Raw genomic sequence first — 16,731 nt, 5'->3', positions numbered from 1 at the left:
TGGTGAAGGTAGAAAGAGATCATGAAAACAACATAATTATTTGAAAAACAAACCCCTTCATTTCATTTCAATGGTTATTCCAATCAATGAATACATAATCGCAGCTATAAATGCATTTGACTCCCATAATAAGTAGGCAAAGGTTATCAATTCCGTAGAAAACTGAAAGCATTTTAGAATGGTGCTTATCTATTAATATAATACGTACAACCATTTTAATGCGCATTTTCCATTTTGCACAGCAAAAGTTGATGAGAGTTGATGTAAGTTCAAGTCGAAAGTAATACGGAATATACAAAAATAAACGCAGATTCCAAATGAAAGCGTTCTTGCTCTGTCATTTTTATTTCAAGAAACAAAATAATTTACTTATGACGCGATGAAAATTGTAAAAATAAAAAAATGTTTTCATTATAAAAAAAATCGTTTTATTCATTTTATAAAAATTTTTAATAAGCGTAAATGTTTACAATTTTATTGTGTTTATTTTATTGTCAAAATGACAGACGATATTAGTTGATTCCCAAAATGGTCACAAAATTTACGAAAATTCGTCAGAATACTTAATTTAAGCATTCGATCCTATGGAAATTCCGAAATTCATATAATTAAAACCTAAGTTCCTGGAGGCATCTTTTCCAAGAAAAACGATAGTGCACGATTACATTCGCGAATCGTGCTACGATCTTGAACGTTTTTCAGCATTTTTGCCATATTTTTCAAAACCACTTAATAGATTCCACCTTTCAAAAAATATAATTTTTTTTTTAAATTACATTCATTGGTTCAAAAGTAAAAGCAAAAACTCCAATCGACCCAGATTGTAATCGTGCACGATCGTGTTTCTTGGAAATAGTGGCTTGATGATTTTTTCAAATTCCAAATTGAAACCTTAAAGAATTCATGATTCCAGGTATTTTTCATAATTTGTATTGAAGCTGATTTGATTGTTACTGAAATAGATTTTATTGTTGTCGTACCAATCGTGGGCAACTTCCATGATTTCAGATGTACAAATGGCATCGCTAAATGCGGCGCCAAAGTGTAAAAATCCTTGCATTATTCTTCTTTTATGTTCCCAATCCCAGTGATCGTGTGCCGCATTTATTTGTTTTGTTTGCTTTACGGTCGTTTTAGTGGAATGGGTGTTGTGATTTTGCCAGTATTTGAGTGTTTCCGATACAACAAGGAAACAAACGGCGTTCATTGGGAAAGCACGAAGCAATGTTGAACTCAAACCTCGGGTCAAAAATGCACTTCCTTCAGTTTGGTAACTCTTTCGAAAGCAGTCCACCATGCCGTCGTACATTTTTCGTTCACCGCTCATTCCATCAGCTTGCAGTCTCGATTTCACAACATCGATCGGAATGGTAAACATCCATGAGAAGGCACCAGCAGTACCACCGGCAAACAATGTATACAAGATACCGGGTTCGTTTTTTAATCTCATCAAAAATTCGTAAGACACAAAGTACGACGCAAAACCGGGCACATCACGAGCAGCAGTACAGCCAAGGCCACGAAACATACCTCTAACTCCCTCACACTGATAAACATATGATAAGCACTGCGTCGGCCCGTTGAATTTAGCTGCACCAAGTTTGTGTGTTTGCAATTGTAGTTGTGTTTTCGCCAACTCCATCGGCGAACAAATGATACTCTGCGCAAAGCCGGCTACGGAACCAGCCAAAAAGTGGGACATATACGAATCTGGGTTTGATGACACTCGTTGAACATTGCCATAAACACCGAAAACAATAGCATTTATCGCACTCACACCAACCATTGGGCTGGACATTCCTCGGTACAAACCACGAAACGACTCTTTGGCCATTAGTGATTTAAGGCAATGGAATGCACCACGATATTTTGGATTTTTCGGGTCTTGCGTTTGCATATGCACTTTTATCGTATCGAATGGATGACCAACAATTAATCCAGCGCATCCTGTTTGATGATTTAAAAGAAAAACAACAACAGAAAAAAAAAACTCGTTTAGACAAAATTTGTTAAATTCATTCGTTAAATTACTTCAAATCCAACTGGTCACACAGAGATAACCTTTATGTTTAGCCGCTTTGAGATTTGTTACACACATGCATAGCGTCCATGAACGGACAGCCATGAGACATGCACGTGATATAAATCTCAAAACAAAATTATTCGCCATGTAAGCAATGAATAATCTCTCTTTACTTTGGAAAATTTGAAGCGACGGAAGGAAAAAAATCAGTCGTTATCTCTGTGAGTATCGAGTATATTTTGAGCAACAAATGGGCGCACGGAATAACGGGTCGTTAGACGATTGGAGACAATAAACTTAAAAAGTAGGCTCGACTATTTTACCTCCTAAGCAACCGGCTACAAAATCCACTGCAGACATCTTTGATCACTGACTTGTTTTCTTGTGGCTCGAAAATATAAATCCTCTCTCCGTGCCTCTCTTGGTCCTCCCTTGTCTCTCTGACAATTTCGGTCACCTTTCCTCAGTCCTGCTCAGACTGCACTTTAATTGGTTTAGTTCGGCACTCTTGCAATCACGCGTGTATAACAAAATCCAATCACTCGTCAAATGAAACTCTTGGATTTAAGCAATATGGAATCAGCCTGAAATGCAATCAAATAAAAACCGTTAGATTCATGATAATGGCATGTTTCATTCAATGCACACATTTGAAGAAATGATGTTTGATTGAGACTTCTTTCTTCTTCTTCTACGAATCGTTCCAGTGCGATAAGCATTCTCACTATCATTGAAAAAACGCTACATGGACAATCTCACGTGTCAGTTCCCAGTTGTGTGCAAGGACTTTCCACTCTATTTTTATCACCAACTAACCAAACAATCGCAATTTCTATACATCATTCAAAATTATTTCTGAACAAATGGAAGTTTTTTTTCGCTGAATCAGCAGGAAATGATGAACAAGAAATCCGCTTTAATTCAAATCAAATTCAATCAATTCGCAATGGGACGTTATTTCGAAACACACTTTGATGGTGGCATTTAGTATGAATTATATAGAAAGGAAGAAGGAGAAATATACGAAAATTGTTGCACTTGCGTGCTCATGGTTATGTTGCGATCATTCAATACATCACAATCTGGTGCAAATTCTAGTGCCACAAAATGTTTGCACTGATAACAAAATGCACGATCGCTCATATCAATGAAACGGCGCATCATCACTGAAGGGTCAATAACTTTGCCCAAGTTTGGCTGGACAGGAAAGTTTTTTTGTTTTTAATTTAATTTTTTGCATTCACTTGACTGAATTCGATTCTATGTGTTTTTTTATTATTTTGTATTTTTTTTTTCCTTTTTAATTTTGCCTCTTTTTCTCCTAGTTTTTCCATTAGTTTTCAATTGTTTTTACTTAATTTTCTATTCTCTTTCTTTGTATTCTACAGTTCCAATGAGAAAAATGCAATTACCTTCAAATAAACTGTATTCAATCTGTATCACACGGCTCCTCCAATCGATTTAACTTTACCAGCACGATAGCTCAGACGGTAATCCAAAAGGAAACTTATGTTCGTGGTTAAAAGAACATATTCCATGGGGTTTTACTTCAAATAAAAAGCGCTTACACGAATACAACTGGTATTTTTGGCGCTAAACTAAAAATGAGCATTTAACACTTGTCGTTCCGAGATGTGATTAATTTTTTGACTCAAATGCGCAGAAATATATATGCGGAAAATTCGTCACAAAACAAAGAGATCGCTACTTTAATATTAAGTTTGAAGAAGAAAAAATAGAGCGTCTCTGATGATTGATCCAATATTATGATTTCAATCAATGATGCACAAACTAATTCGTAGTTAATCCGCTTGAAAACGAATCTGTTTCCAAAAATTGAACTGACTTGTGCGAGTCTATACTTGAAAATGAGCTCGAAAGTGTGAATTGTCGAATTGAATCTTCGTGCGCTAGATAATTACATTGAGATAGAGAGGTTATCAGCAAAGACGGGTCACACAGATAAATATGAATCGGCCCATAAACCGAACCGAACCAAATCAACGTAACGACAGTTCCAACGCTTTTTTCCCTTTGCAATACACACTCTTTATCGCATTACGGTGTCGCAAAAAGGAATTGAGAATAAATTCATTCAAACTGCACTCCACTTTCTTCTCCCAAAAACTATTTCGATTGCTGGTAATCTTGTATGAATCTATCTTTATGGCATGGATTTTAATTTCCATTGGAATAATAGAATTTTCATTGGAAATAGTTTCAGAGCGATTGCAAGCACTTGGAAACGAGTGACTAGCAGAATTTTACAATCAATAAATTTTTTTAGGAAAAATTTAAACTTTTTCCGTCGATTTGAAAACAAGCGTTGGGATCCGTTTCGAAAAGCAGTGACAAAAACATTCTCTCATCAAGAATTATTGTCGACGTCAATTCATTCAAAATATTTATGAAATAATTTTGTTCGAAGCAGAAGAAAAAACTTTTTTGGTCCACAATCTATTTGGTTTTGTTCAAACAGTCGGTAGATTAGTTTGGGCAACGTCAATCTACGATCACACACGTTTTCAACATACATATTAGCTTGTAAATCATTTATTTACACGCGTATTAAAATACGCACCACAATATTGTGATTTAGCATACGAAACTCAATGGTAAATTGTGTTCGAAGTCGGAATTCAAGAGACTTGGAAAGTTTTCAGATTGAATGTAAACAAAAGTCAAATTTCGTTTGATGAACAAATAGAAGAAAAAAACAAAAAACGTGATACATCATCAGCGGACACTGATAACCCAACAAAAAAAAAATTGGTGGATAGGCTACTTGATTCTAGATTATTCCAAAGGCGACGAAGAAAAAAAAATGGTGCTGGGAATAGAGTGTCCTGAAAGTGGAACACAATAAAAAATCGAAAAACGTGACGATAATCAAATTGGACCGGGTGAAAGACCCGATTGAATCAATATAAATGAATCAATATGAATGAAATAAACAAATTCAATAAATACTGGTCGGTTTTTTGTTCTATATCCAACTTTTGCGTACGTCGTGCATACAATAAAATTTACACCGTTGGTGAAATGTAAATTGTTTGTGCCCCTTTTGTTGTATAAACAAAATCATACATGAGATAATTTACGCGCGAAAAAAACAACAATCAAAACAAGCGCACAACAAGAATGATTTCATCGAAAATCCGTTGTAATCACGAATTTTCATTCGGGTTACAAAAAGTAGTAGCAATAGCATCAACAGTCTTATCAATCGAGCTATTGTGAATGGGTCGGGCGAAAAGTCCATTCCGTTCACGAAGAGAGGAGAAACCGAGATACACACATCATGACTGTAAACATTAGCGAATGCATGTTGTAAACGGTCACTGTACGTTCGGTGTTGTTTTGACTTCGTGTATTTTCCACACACATTGTCCGCTATGCCAGCTTGGTGTATGAGGAATGTCAAACCAAATTAGAGGAGTGTGGTGCGCATGTGCCATTTTTTTCTCTCAACATACGCAAATTACAGTGTAGTTTGACATAAGCTTGAACCACATTTTATCGTTTTCTCTCATGTATATGGTCCCCCAATGTATGATATGCGACGTTGAAAAGTCCTCTTCAAACCTTCACGTAGACACGTCGCAGCTATTTCGTACATGTCAAATTCCCTCGAATCTCTCATACAAATTGAATGTATATATATAGTGGAAGGAAAAAAGATTCCATACAAAAAGTTAATTTTTAGTTTGTTTTTGGTGTTGCTGTTCACGATAAGTTTGTTTAATAAACATCGCTAATCATTTGGCAAACGATTCAATTAAAACCGAAGGGGTTTCTGTTGTGCCGCGACATCCAATTGATGATTCGATTCAATTCACAGTCAATATTATACGACGTCATTCACTCGTAGTTGGGCGAATGTGATGTGCTTGTGGAGACGCAACAATTGATATTATCAGCTTTGAAATATATCGACCAGTGTGTGAATTCAAACCATATGTGCAAGCGAATATAATCAAAATCAATTAATTGGAATTTACGTTCAATCGAAACGAAACGTTGAAAAGAGACACACACAAACATATTAAAGTGAGAGTAAGAGAGAGAGAGAGACAAATGTGAGAGTTGGTGTCGTCCAATGCTGACCGTACGATTGGCGACAGTTTATAAATAGAACTCAATGCAGCCAAACCGTTTTTAATGTGTGTCTGGCGATGTGATTTCCTTAATCAGGCTGAAAAACAAGAGAAAATCTTTTAATCGAACGTCAACAAGTGTGAAAAGTGTAGATACATAAAAAAAGATATGAGTAATTTAGAGATACCCACGAATAAAACACCACTTTTGGGTGTGAATTTGTCACCATCGTTGAATACATCACCATCGTGTTCGACGTTTTTACCCGAAGAAGATGCATCAACCTGTCTCCTGCTACCGAACACACCATCTCCTCCACCGCCAATGAATTTCAACGATCCACTCACTCCGAATATTCTCAACGAAAACTGCTCGCAACAAGGAGACGATTTTGTCAATGATGATCCAAGGGCAGCCGAAGAGGAAACCAGCTCATGCTCGGGCAGCTCCGGTTGCATTGAAGGACAAGTAGTGGCTGGCACAACGACCGTATTCAATCCAAATGTCTATCAGCACCTGGGCAAAAATGGTGAGGTTATGCCAGAAAGCGAAACGCAATTGCACGCACATTTGAACTTACCCGACAGCAAAGACGTACCATCATTCGTATACTGGAATTGGAAATTGATTCGCCAATGCTCATTTCTCTTTTTTGTTGCTGGTGTCGTTGCTATTGTTGCCACGGTCGTCTCATTAATTTATTCATTGCCAAAAACCTGCAATCCAAAGTGAGTAGCTGTTTTTTTGCAACGAAATGTCAAAATTATCAAACGTCACACGTTATTATGATTGCTTGATTAGAATGTCATTGTTGTTATTGAAGCGCAAGCATGCTTTAGAGACATGCAGTGAAATATGTATTTTTCGCATATTTTTGGTTATGTTTCAAAGACCAGTTTATTTTCAAAAAAAATTTTTGTTATAAAAATACATTAATTTCAATGATTTTCTTTCAGAACCGTATGGTATGAAGGGAGTGTTTTCTACGAAATCCACCCGGCACGATTCCCAGACTCAAATATTGATGGTTTTGGTGATTTGCGTGGTTTGGCGCATCGTGTTGACTACTTGACCAAACTGGGCGTGGTTGGTGTCCGCTTGAATTCAATTTTCCCATCGAAAAATCAACCGGAACATTTCCAAAATGTAACCACACTTTTTGCAATCGATGAGGTGCTCGGCTCGGCAGAAGACCTGAAAACATTGGTCAGAGCATTTCACAATAACAATCTGTCGCTGATTCTTGATTTGCCGATTTATCCATTCTTGACAAAGCTCGAGCCAGTGGTGACCATTATTGAAGAGAGCACAAAACATCCGATGATTATGGACGAAGGTGCACTTCGAGTGGCACGAGCATCGAGTGAAAAAAATATCGTTGTTCAGGCACTTTTGCTTTGGATGAAATGCGGCATCGATGGATTTTACATCAAAGGCTTGGAATACTTGCACGATGATCCGTTGCTTGTGGATAATATTCGTGCTTGGAAGGCATTGATCGGTTCAAATCGAATTCTAATGGTCAACAATCAGTTGCTTGAGAATGTTGACCGGCCAATTGCTGAGGATATTGTAAGGAATGTGGATTTGGTTGACATTTTCATCGATGTCACCAATGGCACAAAACAAATTGCACAACAAATCAATCAAAAATTGAGTGGGCCACTGAAACCAGGCAATGGAGCCTATATTCAATGGAGTATCGGCGGCATATCTGAACAACAAACGCACAAATCGTACGAGCTAACCACCAATGGTACTTTGGCTGCCACACTAATGTCACTCATGCTACCTGGTTCGCCGAATATTTATCATGGCGACGGTACCACTGAACAGAGCTCGCGCCAACATTTCAGCGAACCTATTGATTCGAAACATATGCATCGCCTACAAGGAATGGTTTGGAATACAGTGCCCCAGGTCACTGATCATGGTCTAAACCATTCGGTACGCATCAGTGCCGATGATTTTGATACGATTGCCCGAATGATTTCATTGCGCGACATCTCGCCGTCCATCTACAAAAATATCATCAAAAAAAAAGGAAAATACGAATCAAATACATCAGCAATGTTTCATGAGAATGGCAATATTTTGATACTAATGCGATGGTATCCAAGACGAAATACATTTGTATCAATATCCAATTTTGGCAATAACAAAATATCACTCGATTTAACCAACTACTTTTACAGTGGCCAAATTATGCTTGGCGACAAAGTACAAGAGAAAATCTATTTTAAACAATTTGAAATTGGACCGAGTCAAACGATCATCGTCAAGCTTGATAAATAATGTGATGGAATGTAAAAAGAAATTCAAGCTCTCACATGCTTGAAAACTCGTAGATTTTTAGAAGATGAAAAACAACAACAAATACAAATTTATTTCACCGAATTTATTTGCACATTTTCAAATGGAAATAAATTCATGTTATTTTTTTTTTTTGAGTCGATTGTTGAATGACTACAATTTGATGTAATAAAAATTTAGATCATTTTTAATAAATAAAATTTGAAGAAAATTCAATTTTGCATTGAATGCCAAAATATAATTGTGGTTTTTTGATTGCTCCGATTTTTTTTTTCTTGCCATAATTGTTTTTCTCATTCTTATAGATTTGAAAATGTTCATATTGTGAATACTTTATAGCATGAATAAAATGTCAGCAGATTGAAGAAGAAGTGTAAGTATTTTCCAGAAAAAAAAACGAAAATTCAATTTTTCGGATCGAAATTTTCTTTCCACCTCAATGAAATATCATCCACACTATGTGGGCTGCGTGGACTGTATACTTACCGCTTGACACGTGACCTCTAAATTGACCCTGAAATGTCAATGCTAACGAAAAGAAAAATCTGTGTGTTTAAGCATGCTTTTGTTTTGTTTAAATCAATTTATTATTCGGAACTAATTAAAATTCAAATACAATGTCATAAAACTAGCTTGAATTGTTTATTCAATTTTTTTTCGTTTGTTTTTTTTTCATAAATCTGGCAAATTTTGTGTTTTGAACATTCAAAACCAGTATATAGGAGATTGAGCAATTGCTTCGAAATTGGCGTGTGTCAGCAATTGATAAACGCTTTTTTTTCTTCGTCTAAATAAAATTAAAATGAAAATTAGCCTTATAATCGTATATCAGTTGTTCTTGTTCAGAAAATTGTCAAAATTAGAAAGAAATTGGGAGAAAAAATAGTTTGCAAAATACAACTTTACAAATATGTCACTAATAGAGAGAATCGAATATTCATTCTGCTTATACCTAACGATTTTGTTTTTGTTTCAATTTTATTTTCAATTTTTTTTTCTCATTCATATTTCATTGCTTCACACAACAATACTGCTTAAATTCTAGGGGATTAAATCGAAATGCCTACGAAGTGACAAACACACCGGTCTATTTTCTTAATTCTCCGATTCCACGTGTGAAAACATAATATATGTTTCCAATTCAGTTTATTTCTTATCCGATTCTCTAAAATAATTTATAAACATAAGCTGTAAATTCCTGTGAAGCCGTGTCGGTGTATTAATTAAAACATTTAACATTCTACAAATAGAATTTTCTAATTTATCTTGTCTTGAACTTCCATTTAGAGTATAAAAACGAATTCTACTTAATTTAAACGAAAATAAAATTTTAACGGTCCGTGTCGAATTCTTTTGTCCTAATAAAACTTGTCGATGGCCATTTTAAATTAATGGAATTGTATTTCTTCATCTCATCTCGCTTATTTACTATATAGAAAGGCACGTTGCGTTTTTCTATTCAATTTTTTTCTTCTGTCTCAATTAAATACAAAGAAAGAGCGACTTTTCTGTTAATCTCCTATTACTAGCTCATCCTCTTGGAGTGACAAGGAAATTATTTTATTCAATTTGCAATTGTCATTTTGTTATACATTTTCTTTATGCTTGTTTAAGGTTCGGTTGCGAACTGAAATTCTTGTGTTTCATGGCTGGATCCATGACATAGTTGTTTTGCATGACGGAAGTGGTCGGCAAGGGTGGTAATTTATCGCTTGGATGACGATGACTTATCGATGTCTTCGGTCGAGATTTATTGAGCTGAGTTGTACTCAAGCCGGACACTGGATATTTTCCCTTTGACATCTGCAGCGTGTTCTGTTTAACATTCGACGACGGATGCTTTGGCATCACAAACGCTGTTTGTTTCAACAGAGAACGATCGTTGCACAAGGCTGATATCAATGGCAAATCCAAGTGCTTGCTATGCTCGCGTAACACATTTATGTCAATCGGCGTTGCTGGTGCTATTGTTGACGTAGAATTTGTTACGGTTTTGACCGGCATATGTGTGGCTAACTTCATCGATGCATTGGTTCGTGGCAAGGTCGTTGTGATTGGTTGCGCTGGAAGCCGTGGCTTTTGAATTATTGCTGCAATTGAAATGAATTTCATGAGAAAAATGCCCAAAAAATGAATAAGAAATAAAAACGTGTTTAAATTCCACTTACGTGCTGATGGTATGGCCATTTGTTCTTCGATGGGCGGCGGCATTGGCGGCTTAATCGATTTCTTGTGATATGGTGGAGGCGGAGGAGGTAGTCGTTTTGCTTTTGGCAGCGTTTCAATGGAATTCAAAATGTTGTCATCTGATTTGGATCGCGCAAACATTGTTGCTGTTGCCATCGGTCGGGGCCGTAGTGGTATCGGCGGTGGTGCATCATACGACGAGCATAAGCTAGCTATGGATGGGCTATAAAGCGGTGAATAGGCACCAGATGGCAATTGAACATAAGTGTCAGACAGATTTTGCGTCGATGCATAATGCGAATGCGTTGAATAGGCCATTGATAGGTATGGCGTGCTACGATAAATGGCATGACCTTTGTACGCATCCCAGGTGCCATGGTTCGCATGAATAAAATACGGTGGTGGAATAGCAGCTGTGCTCTGTGCCATTGCTGCTATTATTGAACCTTGTTTCGCATCCAAGTACTCTTGTTGGCTGATTGCCGGATCTTGCAACGGGTAAATGACATAATCGCAACTATGAATGGAAATGAAAAAAACATTGAATTTGTTATTGAAATGAATATAAATGGAGGAAATAAAAAATGTAATTTGTTTTTCAAACAGAAACAATCCTACATAAGTCATGATACACATCATCACAGTGGTTATGATTCATAACCCAACTAATTTGTTATATTGACTGAATTGTCATTGAAATCACGTGATAGACTTACTGTCAATGCAATAACCTACCTATCGTACAGCTGTTTTTGGTACAATTCAATTTGCGACTGTGCCAATTGACTGGTGTAGACGGTTGCGAGTTGTGCTGGTGGTGGAGGTGGTGGTTGGCGAGGCAATGATGGCGGCGGAGGAATGTATTGTCTAGCTGGTTTGATAACTGGTAAAAGAACACAAGCTCGTGGTGTTTGTGCTGTCGTTTTCACCTCTGGATACGGTGACGAAATGTTTGACAAATGGTTTTTATGAACGCTGCTTATGTTGTACGGACCGACTGGAATGCCAATGGAATGCGGTGTGGCTAAGAGATTTTGTGATGCACTGTGCGGTACTTGTGGAATGACGGGCGGCGGAATTGTTGGTGCAGCATAGCTCGGTTTTGGCAATTGATTCTCACCCACTAAACTGGTATGGGCTTTTAAAATGTTGATTTGCGGTCTCGTCGTAATGAACCGAGCTGCCGCTTCTTCTGGTTGACTCGTTTGAGATGAAACGGATGGTGCTGAAGTGGATAGATTCGATGTTGAGCTCACCAGCACACGGTTCGGTTGCTGTGAATATGGTGGTGGATCGCGGGCAGGTATCGCAGGTATTTCATCATGTTGTTCGACCACATTCGTGGCCACTGATGTAATTTTATGGTGTGCATTGTAGGGTGGTGGCGGCATGGCTCGATTTGTGCTCATCATACCGGCAAATGCACGATGCGTATTGCTGTCGATTCGAACCGGAGGCGGCGGTGGGTTTGATGACAACAAATCAACGTCGAATGTATCATCTGATGGGGCAGTATCTTCGTGACCGGGCAAAAAACTTTCACCCTCCTTCAGTGGCAATGGCATAGTGACATAGTCACAATCGGAATCCAACGTATTGCTAACGGTTTTACGTGATGGATACGATCCTCGGCCAACGATTAGGTCGGTCAATTCCTCAGCACTCAACAGAGTTTGCTTCTTATCCGTTGGATCACTACCGTCGCCCCGAAATGATGTCGAACTCACATTCGAATCGGATCGCATTCGAAAATCATTCGCACTACTCTCTTTCCTTGATTGGTTGAAATTTCCATCCACCGAATCCACGTTCAATGACTCGTTCATCTCACTCTTCGGTTGAAAACTGCCGTAATACGAACTCTCATGACTCTCTGACTCGGCCAATTCCGACGAATGACCCGTCAATTCGCTATTACTCATTGTGTACACGCCACTCGTTTCAGTTGGTGCTGGATTGTTCAGTGTGTAAACGCCCGAAATATCTTCTTCGTCAATGGTATTGGTACCGTATGAAACATCAACGGATGTTGTCGTCGATTCACTGATCGCCGAATTTTGGGCTGTATGACTGAACCCTAATTCCATGCTGCTTGAAGTTGATGGTTGTCTCCTTGAATCCGATGAACTTGTTATTGGCTGTGGACTGCTTTCCGTTGCCACAACAATTGTACTACAAGTGGACGAACACTGTGAACCAATGTTGTGCTGTGAATTCGGTGAATCTGATTCGGACTGTTCCATTTTGCGTTCTGGTTGCTCGGGTGTTGATTCATTGCTCGCCGATCGAACAATTGGACGCGTCGACAATCGTTTCATTGACTCGTCCAGTTCTTTCATTGACATTCGACTCACCGATGACGTCTGTCGGCTAACACTCGGTTTGTCAAGCAAATGTGCCAATGCTAAACTTTCGGTCGATGGTGCCGCTATGTTTGCAGCTGGCGGTGTATTGATCATAATTTCGAGTTCATCCTCCGAATGCACCCGATCACTAACAATTCCGGACGTTGTGTTCGAGCTCGTGCTCGAAATCACCGATATGCGTTGATCGCCTTTATTTTTGTACGGTAAATTCAATGCTCTCGAATACATGTCACACACATGCATCGAACTGCATTCCTCCTCTTCACGACGTATGGCATCGTTCAGTCTCGTTACAATTTTCATTGAAAACTGATGCGTTTCCTTGCATAATGAAAATAATTTCTTATTCTTAACGTCGGACATTGAATAAAGTATGGTTTTGTGTTCGCCGTATTTAATTTCGAATTTCTTCCGCTCAAAGCACAATTTACTGATGTTTGGCCACAGAAAGTTGGCCGTTTGGAAATTCTCACCGAAAATCTTGATGCCTTTTGCATACACAACAAACCATATTGATCCGGGTCCGGTTTCGTTTTTTGTTAATTTCATTTTGAATATGTGCGCATTGATGGCATCGTTCAGTGCACACGATTCTTTGATATAATTGGTTTCGGCATCAGCTCGTGACATGCCACGATACTCTTTATGGCACGATTTCAATGCTGCCGCTCCCCATGTCGTTCGTAAATTGCTTGGTATATAATCGTCTAATTTAAAATAATCGTCGCTACTTTCGTCGGGACAGTCGCCAAAATCGGCTTGCAATGCAAGCGCTCCGAGCAGTATCAACGATTGTTCGGAGCATTCTTTTGGGATCTCTTGATTAACTGTATTCGATTTGAGCTGTAGGTAGTAATTGTGACGTGATGTTTCGTCTCGTAACATTAACGGGCTTTCGATGTAGAATTGTACGCGAAAGTGAAACTCCAGCAACGGTCGACCATTTGCATCCAGACCCTGGATTTGGAAATAGAACAATAAATAGAGAGAAAGAGAGTGGGAGAGGGGAGAGAAATTGAAAGAATAAAATTAATTGATATACCCAATTTGCCATAATTTTGGAATTGAATGCCAATCTAAATGGACTTAATGACTTACGTGTGTGTGGGATGAGCGCCAACTTTTCGGACCATATTTCGATAATTTGCTTTCTGGATCGGCAAATAGGTATTCGCCATCTATAAAAAAAACGAATAAAATCAATTTGTTAATCGTTCGTTTATCAAATTATTCTTATTTCTTAATCGTTCACATCGTTCACATATTGATTTTTTTTTTATTTTTCTCCAATTTGGTTCTCTGTTATTTTGATTGTTGCGTTGAAGAAACAAAAATTAATCACTTTATCTTCAGATATGTCAACCAAAAAAAAGTGAATAAATACCCAAATTTGTGAGATTGTGAGCCAACCGTTAATATTTAAAATAAAACGACTTAAAATTAATTTTAATGGGAAACAATTGAGAAAGAGCAATGACTTCGGTCTCGCCCGAAAAAAAAAGATATTTCTTAAAGGTATAAGAATTTTAATGCCAACATTTTTGTTTCGTTCAAAAGAATTTGCCCTTTTTTATCGTAACCAGCAGAGAGAGAAAAAGCAACGAACGTATTAAAACTTCTTCTGAAAAGACATTTCATCGAAACAGATATTAATCCAAAATGTCGTTGATTTAAAAAAAAGGAGTTATGTTTGTGCGTAACTTTTTTTTTCCCTCCACGTTTAATGGCCTCTGAAGTAAACAGATTAGCTGTTGGCTTGGGGCCAATTTAAGACGAAGAAAGAAAAAAAAACATTGTAGATGTAAATTAAAATGATCCATCTTAACGATTCGAAATTGCAGTCGCCTATCTGTGTGTATCCGCCTTTTGAAGCCACATCGTATCGTAACAAATAAGAATGTTATTTCCAGAATATTTCGGTTTATTCCAATTTGGTCGTGGTGGTATGCAAAAAAGTGGAAATCGAAAAAAACAAATTCCATACATAAAGTTAAATGAGTGAATAAATCGAATTCCTCGGTTTTCGAGCGAATGAATACCTGCACGAGATGATCGTATGCATCAGAAAAATTGAAATGAAGGAAATGAGAGACACACGGAGAGGCAAAAGAAAAGAGACTGAAAGCGGCCCAAGAGAGAGAGAGAGAGAGAGAGAGAGGAATGAAGAAGATGATGATGAAAAAAAAACAATATATATAAAGCAAAAACAACAACACTAATGCCAAAATAATAATAAAATGAAAACGAGACTTAAGTTTGTGTCAGCTACCTGAATTACTAAACACGCGTCTTACGTCTTTTATTTTAATGCGTTCATGCTTAATACTTTTCTTTCTCTTGCTGCTTTTTCCCCTCTCTCTCTCTCTCTCTCTCTCTCTCTCTCTTCACGTATGTATGTTTTATGTGCGCGTTCTTCGAGGTTGAGAGCAACGAGCAAGCGAGCGTACAACAAAGTGAATATAATGAGTGGGCCTGTTCATATACATATATGAGATGGGTAATTTCTTCTTCATGCTGCACTCTTCGATCGCTCGCTTTTTTTTATCATCATCATTCATTCCGACCGATTCGGTTCGAATGCAGTTTAACCATCTCGCTAACTTTTTTCTTCTTCTTCTTCTTCTCATTCTTCTCTGCATTTGTCGCTCGTGTTGTAGAACACAGAATGCATTCGTCGTATAAAACGACATTGACGTTGATTATATGCTCTTTTTTCATCTTATTTTGTTGTTTTCGTTTTATTCTTTTTTTCTTCAGTTCTGTTGTGCACAAGAAAATATCATTTTTCTTTATGATCGTAGGATGAGTATTTGTGTATACGTGAGTATTTCCTATGTTATTGCGCAACACACACCATTTGATTCATTCGTTCGTTTGCTTTCAGCGTCTTCAAAGATATGCTAGCAGCCTTTTTCTGTTCCTTTTTGCATCTCGTGCATTCATGTGTTCTTGTGATTTTGTTAATAAACTTTGCATGTTTCATTTAATCTTTCTTTCAGGAGGAAAAAAAAATGTGGTCGAGAGAAAAAATGTGGACTTTTTTCTTTCTCTTTTCATTTTTTCGATGTGTTGTTGTTATTTTTATTTCGAAAAAATAGTTATTGATTTTATTTTCAGTCCTGTTTTTCTGCTTCTATCCGGTTTGACCGAGCAAAATGTCGCATTAAAAACGCAGTAATTTTTGTTTACATGTCAAAATGGTATTATTTTAGCATGCAACATGAATTGGAACGAAAAAAAGATCATCGATCGACATAGTTTTGGTCATTTGAATATGAATTGTACTGTTCTTGAAATATGTGCATTAAATGCTTGCGCTTATTGTGTGATTTAGAGTGACTATGCAGTATGCACTCACTCAATCTCCGTAATCTGAAATAATTACAACTGAAAAAAATGGAGCTGCATGCGATCGCTGGCGAGAGCATAAAAAAAAATCGTCGAATGGAAACGAGCCTACGAATGAAGCGACCGTATGGCGAGCGTTGAGCTCAAAATACCAGGTCAAATGTATTTTGATCATCTAACTCGCGTGATTAAAATGGCGTTTGTATGCATTTTCTCTCTCCATCTCTCACTCTCTCGTTGTATTAAATTGTTTGGTGTCCCATTTCCCCGCTTGTATCGCGCTCGTCTCTATCAAGTTTAGATATATCCCACAGAAAAAATGGTTTACGCTTTGAATGTTCTCTTGTATATCAAAATGTTGACAGGAGAGAATAAAAAGTAACAGCAACAACAGCC

General features: G+C 37.5%; 3 protein-coding genes across 3 annotated transcripts in view; 1 reads left to right on the top strand and 2 right to left on the bottom strand.

Annotated features, from left to right (window-relative positions):
* Positions 1 to 405: 405 nt before the first annotated feature.
* On the bottom strand, positions 406 to 6,931 carry LOC129566718 (mitochondrial basic amino acids transporter). The gene is made up of 5 exons (XM_055442915.1): positions 6,702 to 6,931; positions 6,313 to 6,637; positions 3,436 to 6,218; positions 2,347 to 2,607; positions 406 to 1,947 (listed from the first exon to the last, which is right to left on the bottom strand). The coding sequence occupies exons 4-5, from the start codon at positions 2,381 to 2,383 to the stop codon at positions 902 to 904; spliced, it is 1,083 nt and encodes a 360-aa protein (XP_055298890.1). The 5' UTR covers positions 2,384 to 2,607; positions 3,436 to 6,218; positions 6,313 to 6,637; positions 6,702 to 6,931; the 3' UTR covers positions 406 to 901.
* LOC129566717 (4F2 cell-surface antigen heavy chain-like) lies at positions 6,172 to 8,670 on the top strand. Its single transcript, XM_055442913.1, has 2 exons — positions 6,172 to 6,849; positions 7,078 to 8,670. Exons 1-2 carry the CDS (start codon positions 6,290 to 6,292, stop codon positions 8,414 to 8,416), a joined length of 1,899 nt encoding a protein of 632 aa, XP_055298888.1. The 5' UTR covers positions 6,172 to 6,289; the 3' UTR covers positions 8,417 to 8,670.
* Positions 8,671 to 8,997: 327 nt separating this feature from the next.
* The window catches only part of LOC129566716 (protein expanded), a 32,529-nt gene continuing 24,795 nt past the window's right edge, over positions 8,998 to 16,731 (bottom strand). The window contains exons 4-7 of the mRNA XM_055442912.1: positions 14,086 to 14,165; positions 11,357 to 13,944; positions 10,603 to 11,138; positions 8,998 to 10,524 (exon numbers count right to left, since the gene is read on the bottom strand). Coding sequence (XP_055298887.1) covers positions 10,034 to 10,524; positions 10,603 to 11,138; positions 11,357 to 13,944; positions 14,086 to 14,165 — 3,695 coding nt within the window. The 3' untranslated portion in view covers positions 8,998 to 10,033. The remainder of the gene's footprint in view (positions 10,525 to 10,602; positions 11,139 to 11,356; positions 13,945 to 14,085; positions 14,166 to 16,731) is intronic.

This window comes from Sitodiplosis mosellana, unplaced genomic scaffold (assembly GCF_009176505.1).
Source record: "Sitodiplosis mosellana isolate CC-2019 unplaced genomic scaffold, AAFC_SMos_1.0 Smas_scaffold_4, whole genome shotgun sequence".
Taxonomy (NCBI): domain Eukaryota; kingdom Metazoa; phylum Arthropoda; class Insecta; order Diptera; family Cecidomyiidae; genus Sitodiplosis; species Sitodiplosis mosellana.
This window is presented reverse-complemented; position numbering and strand designations above follow the sequence as displayed.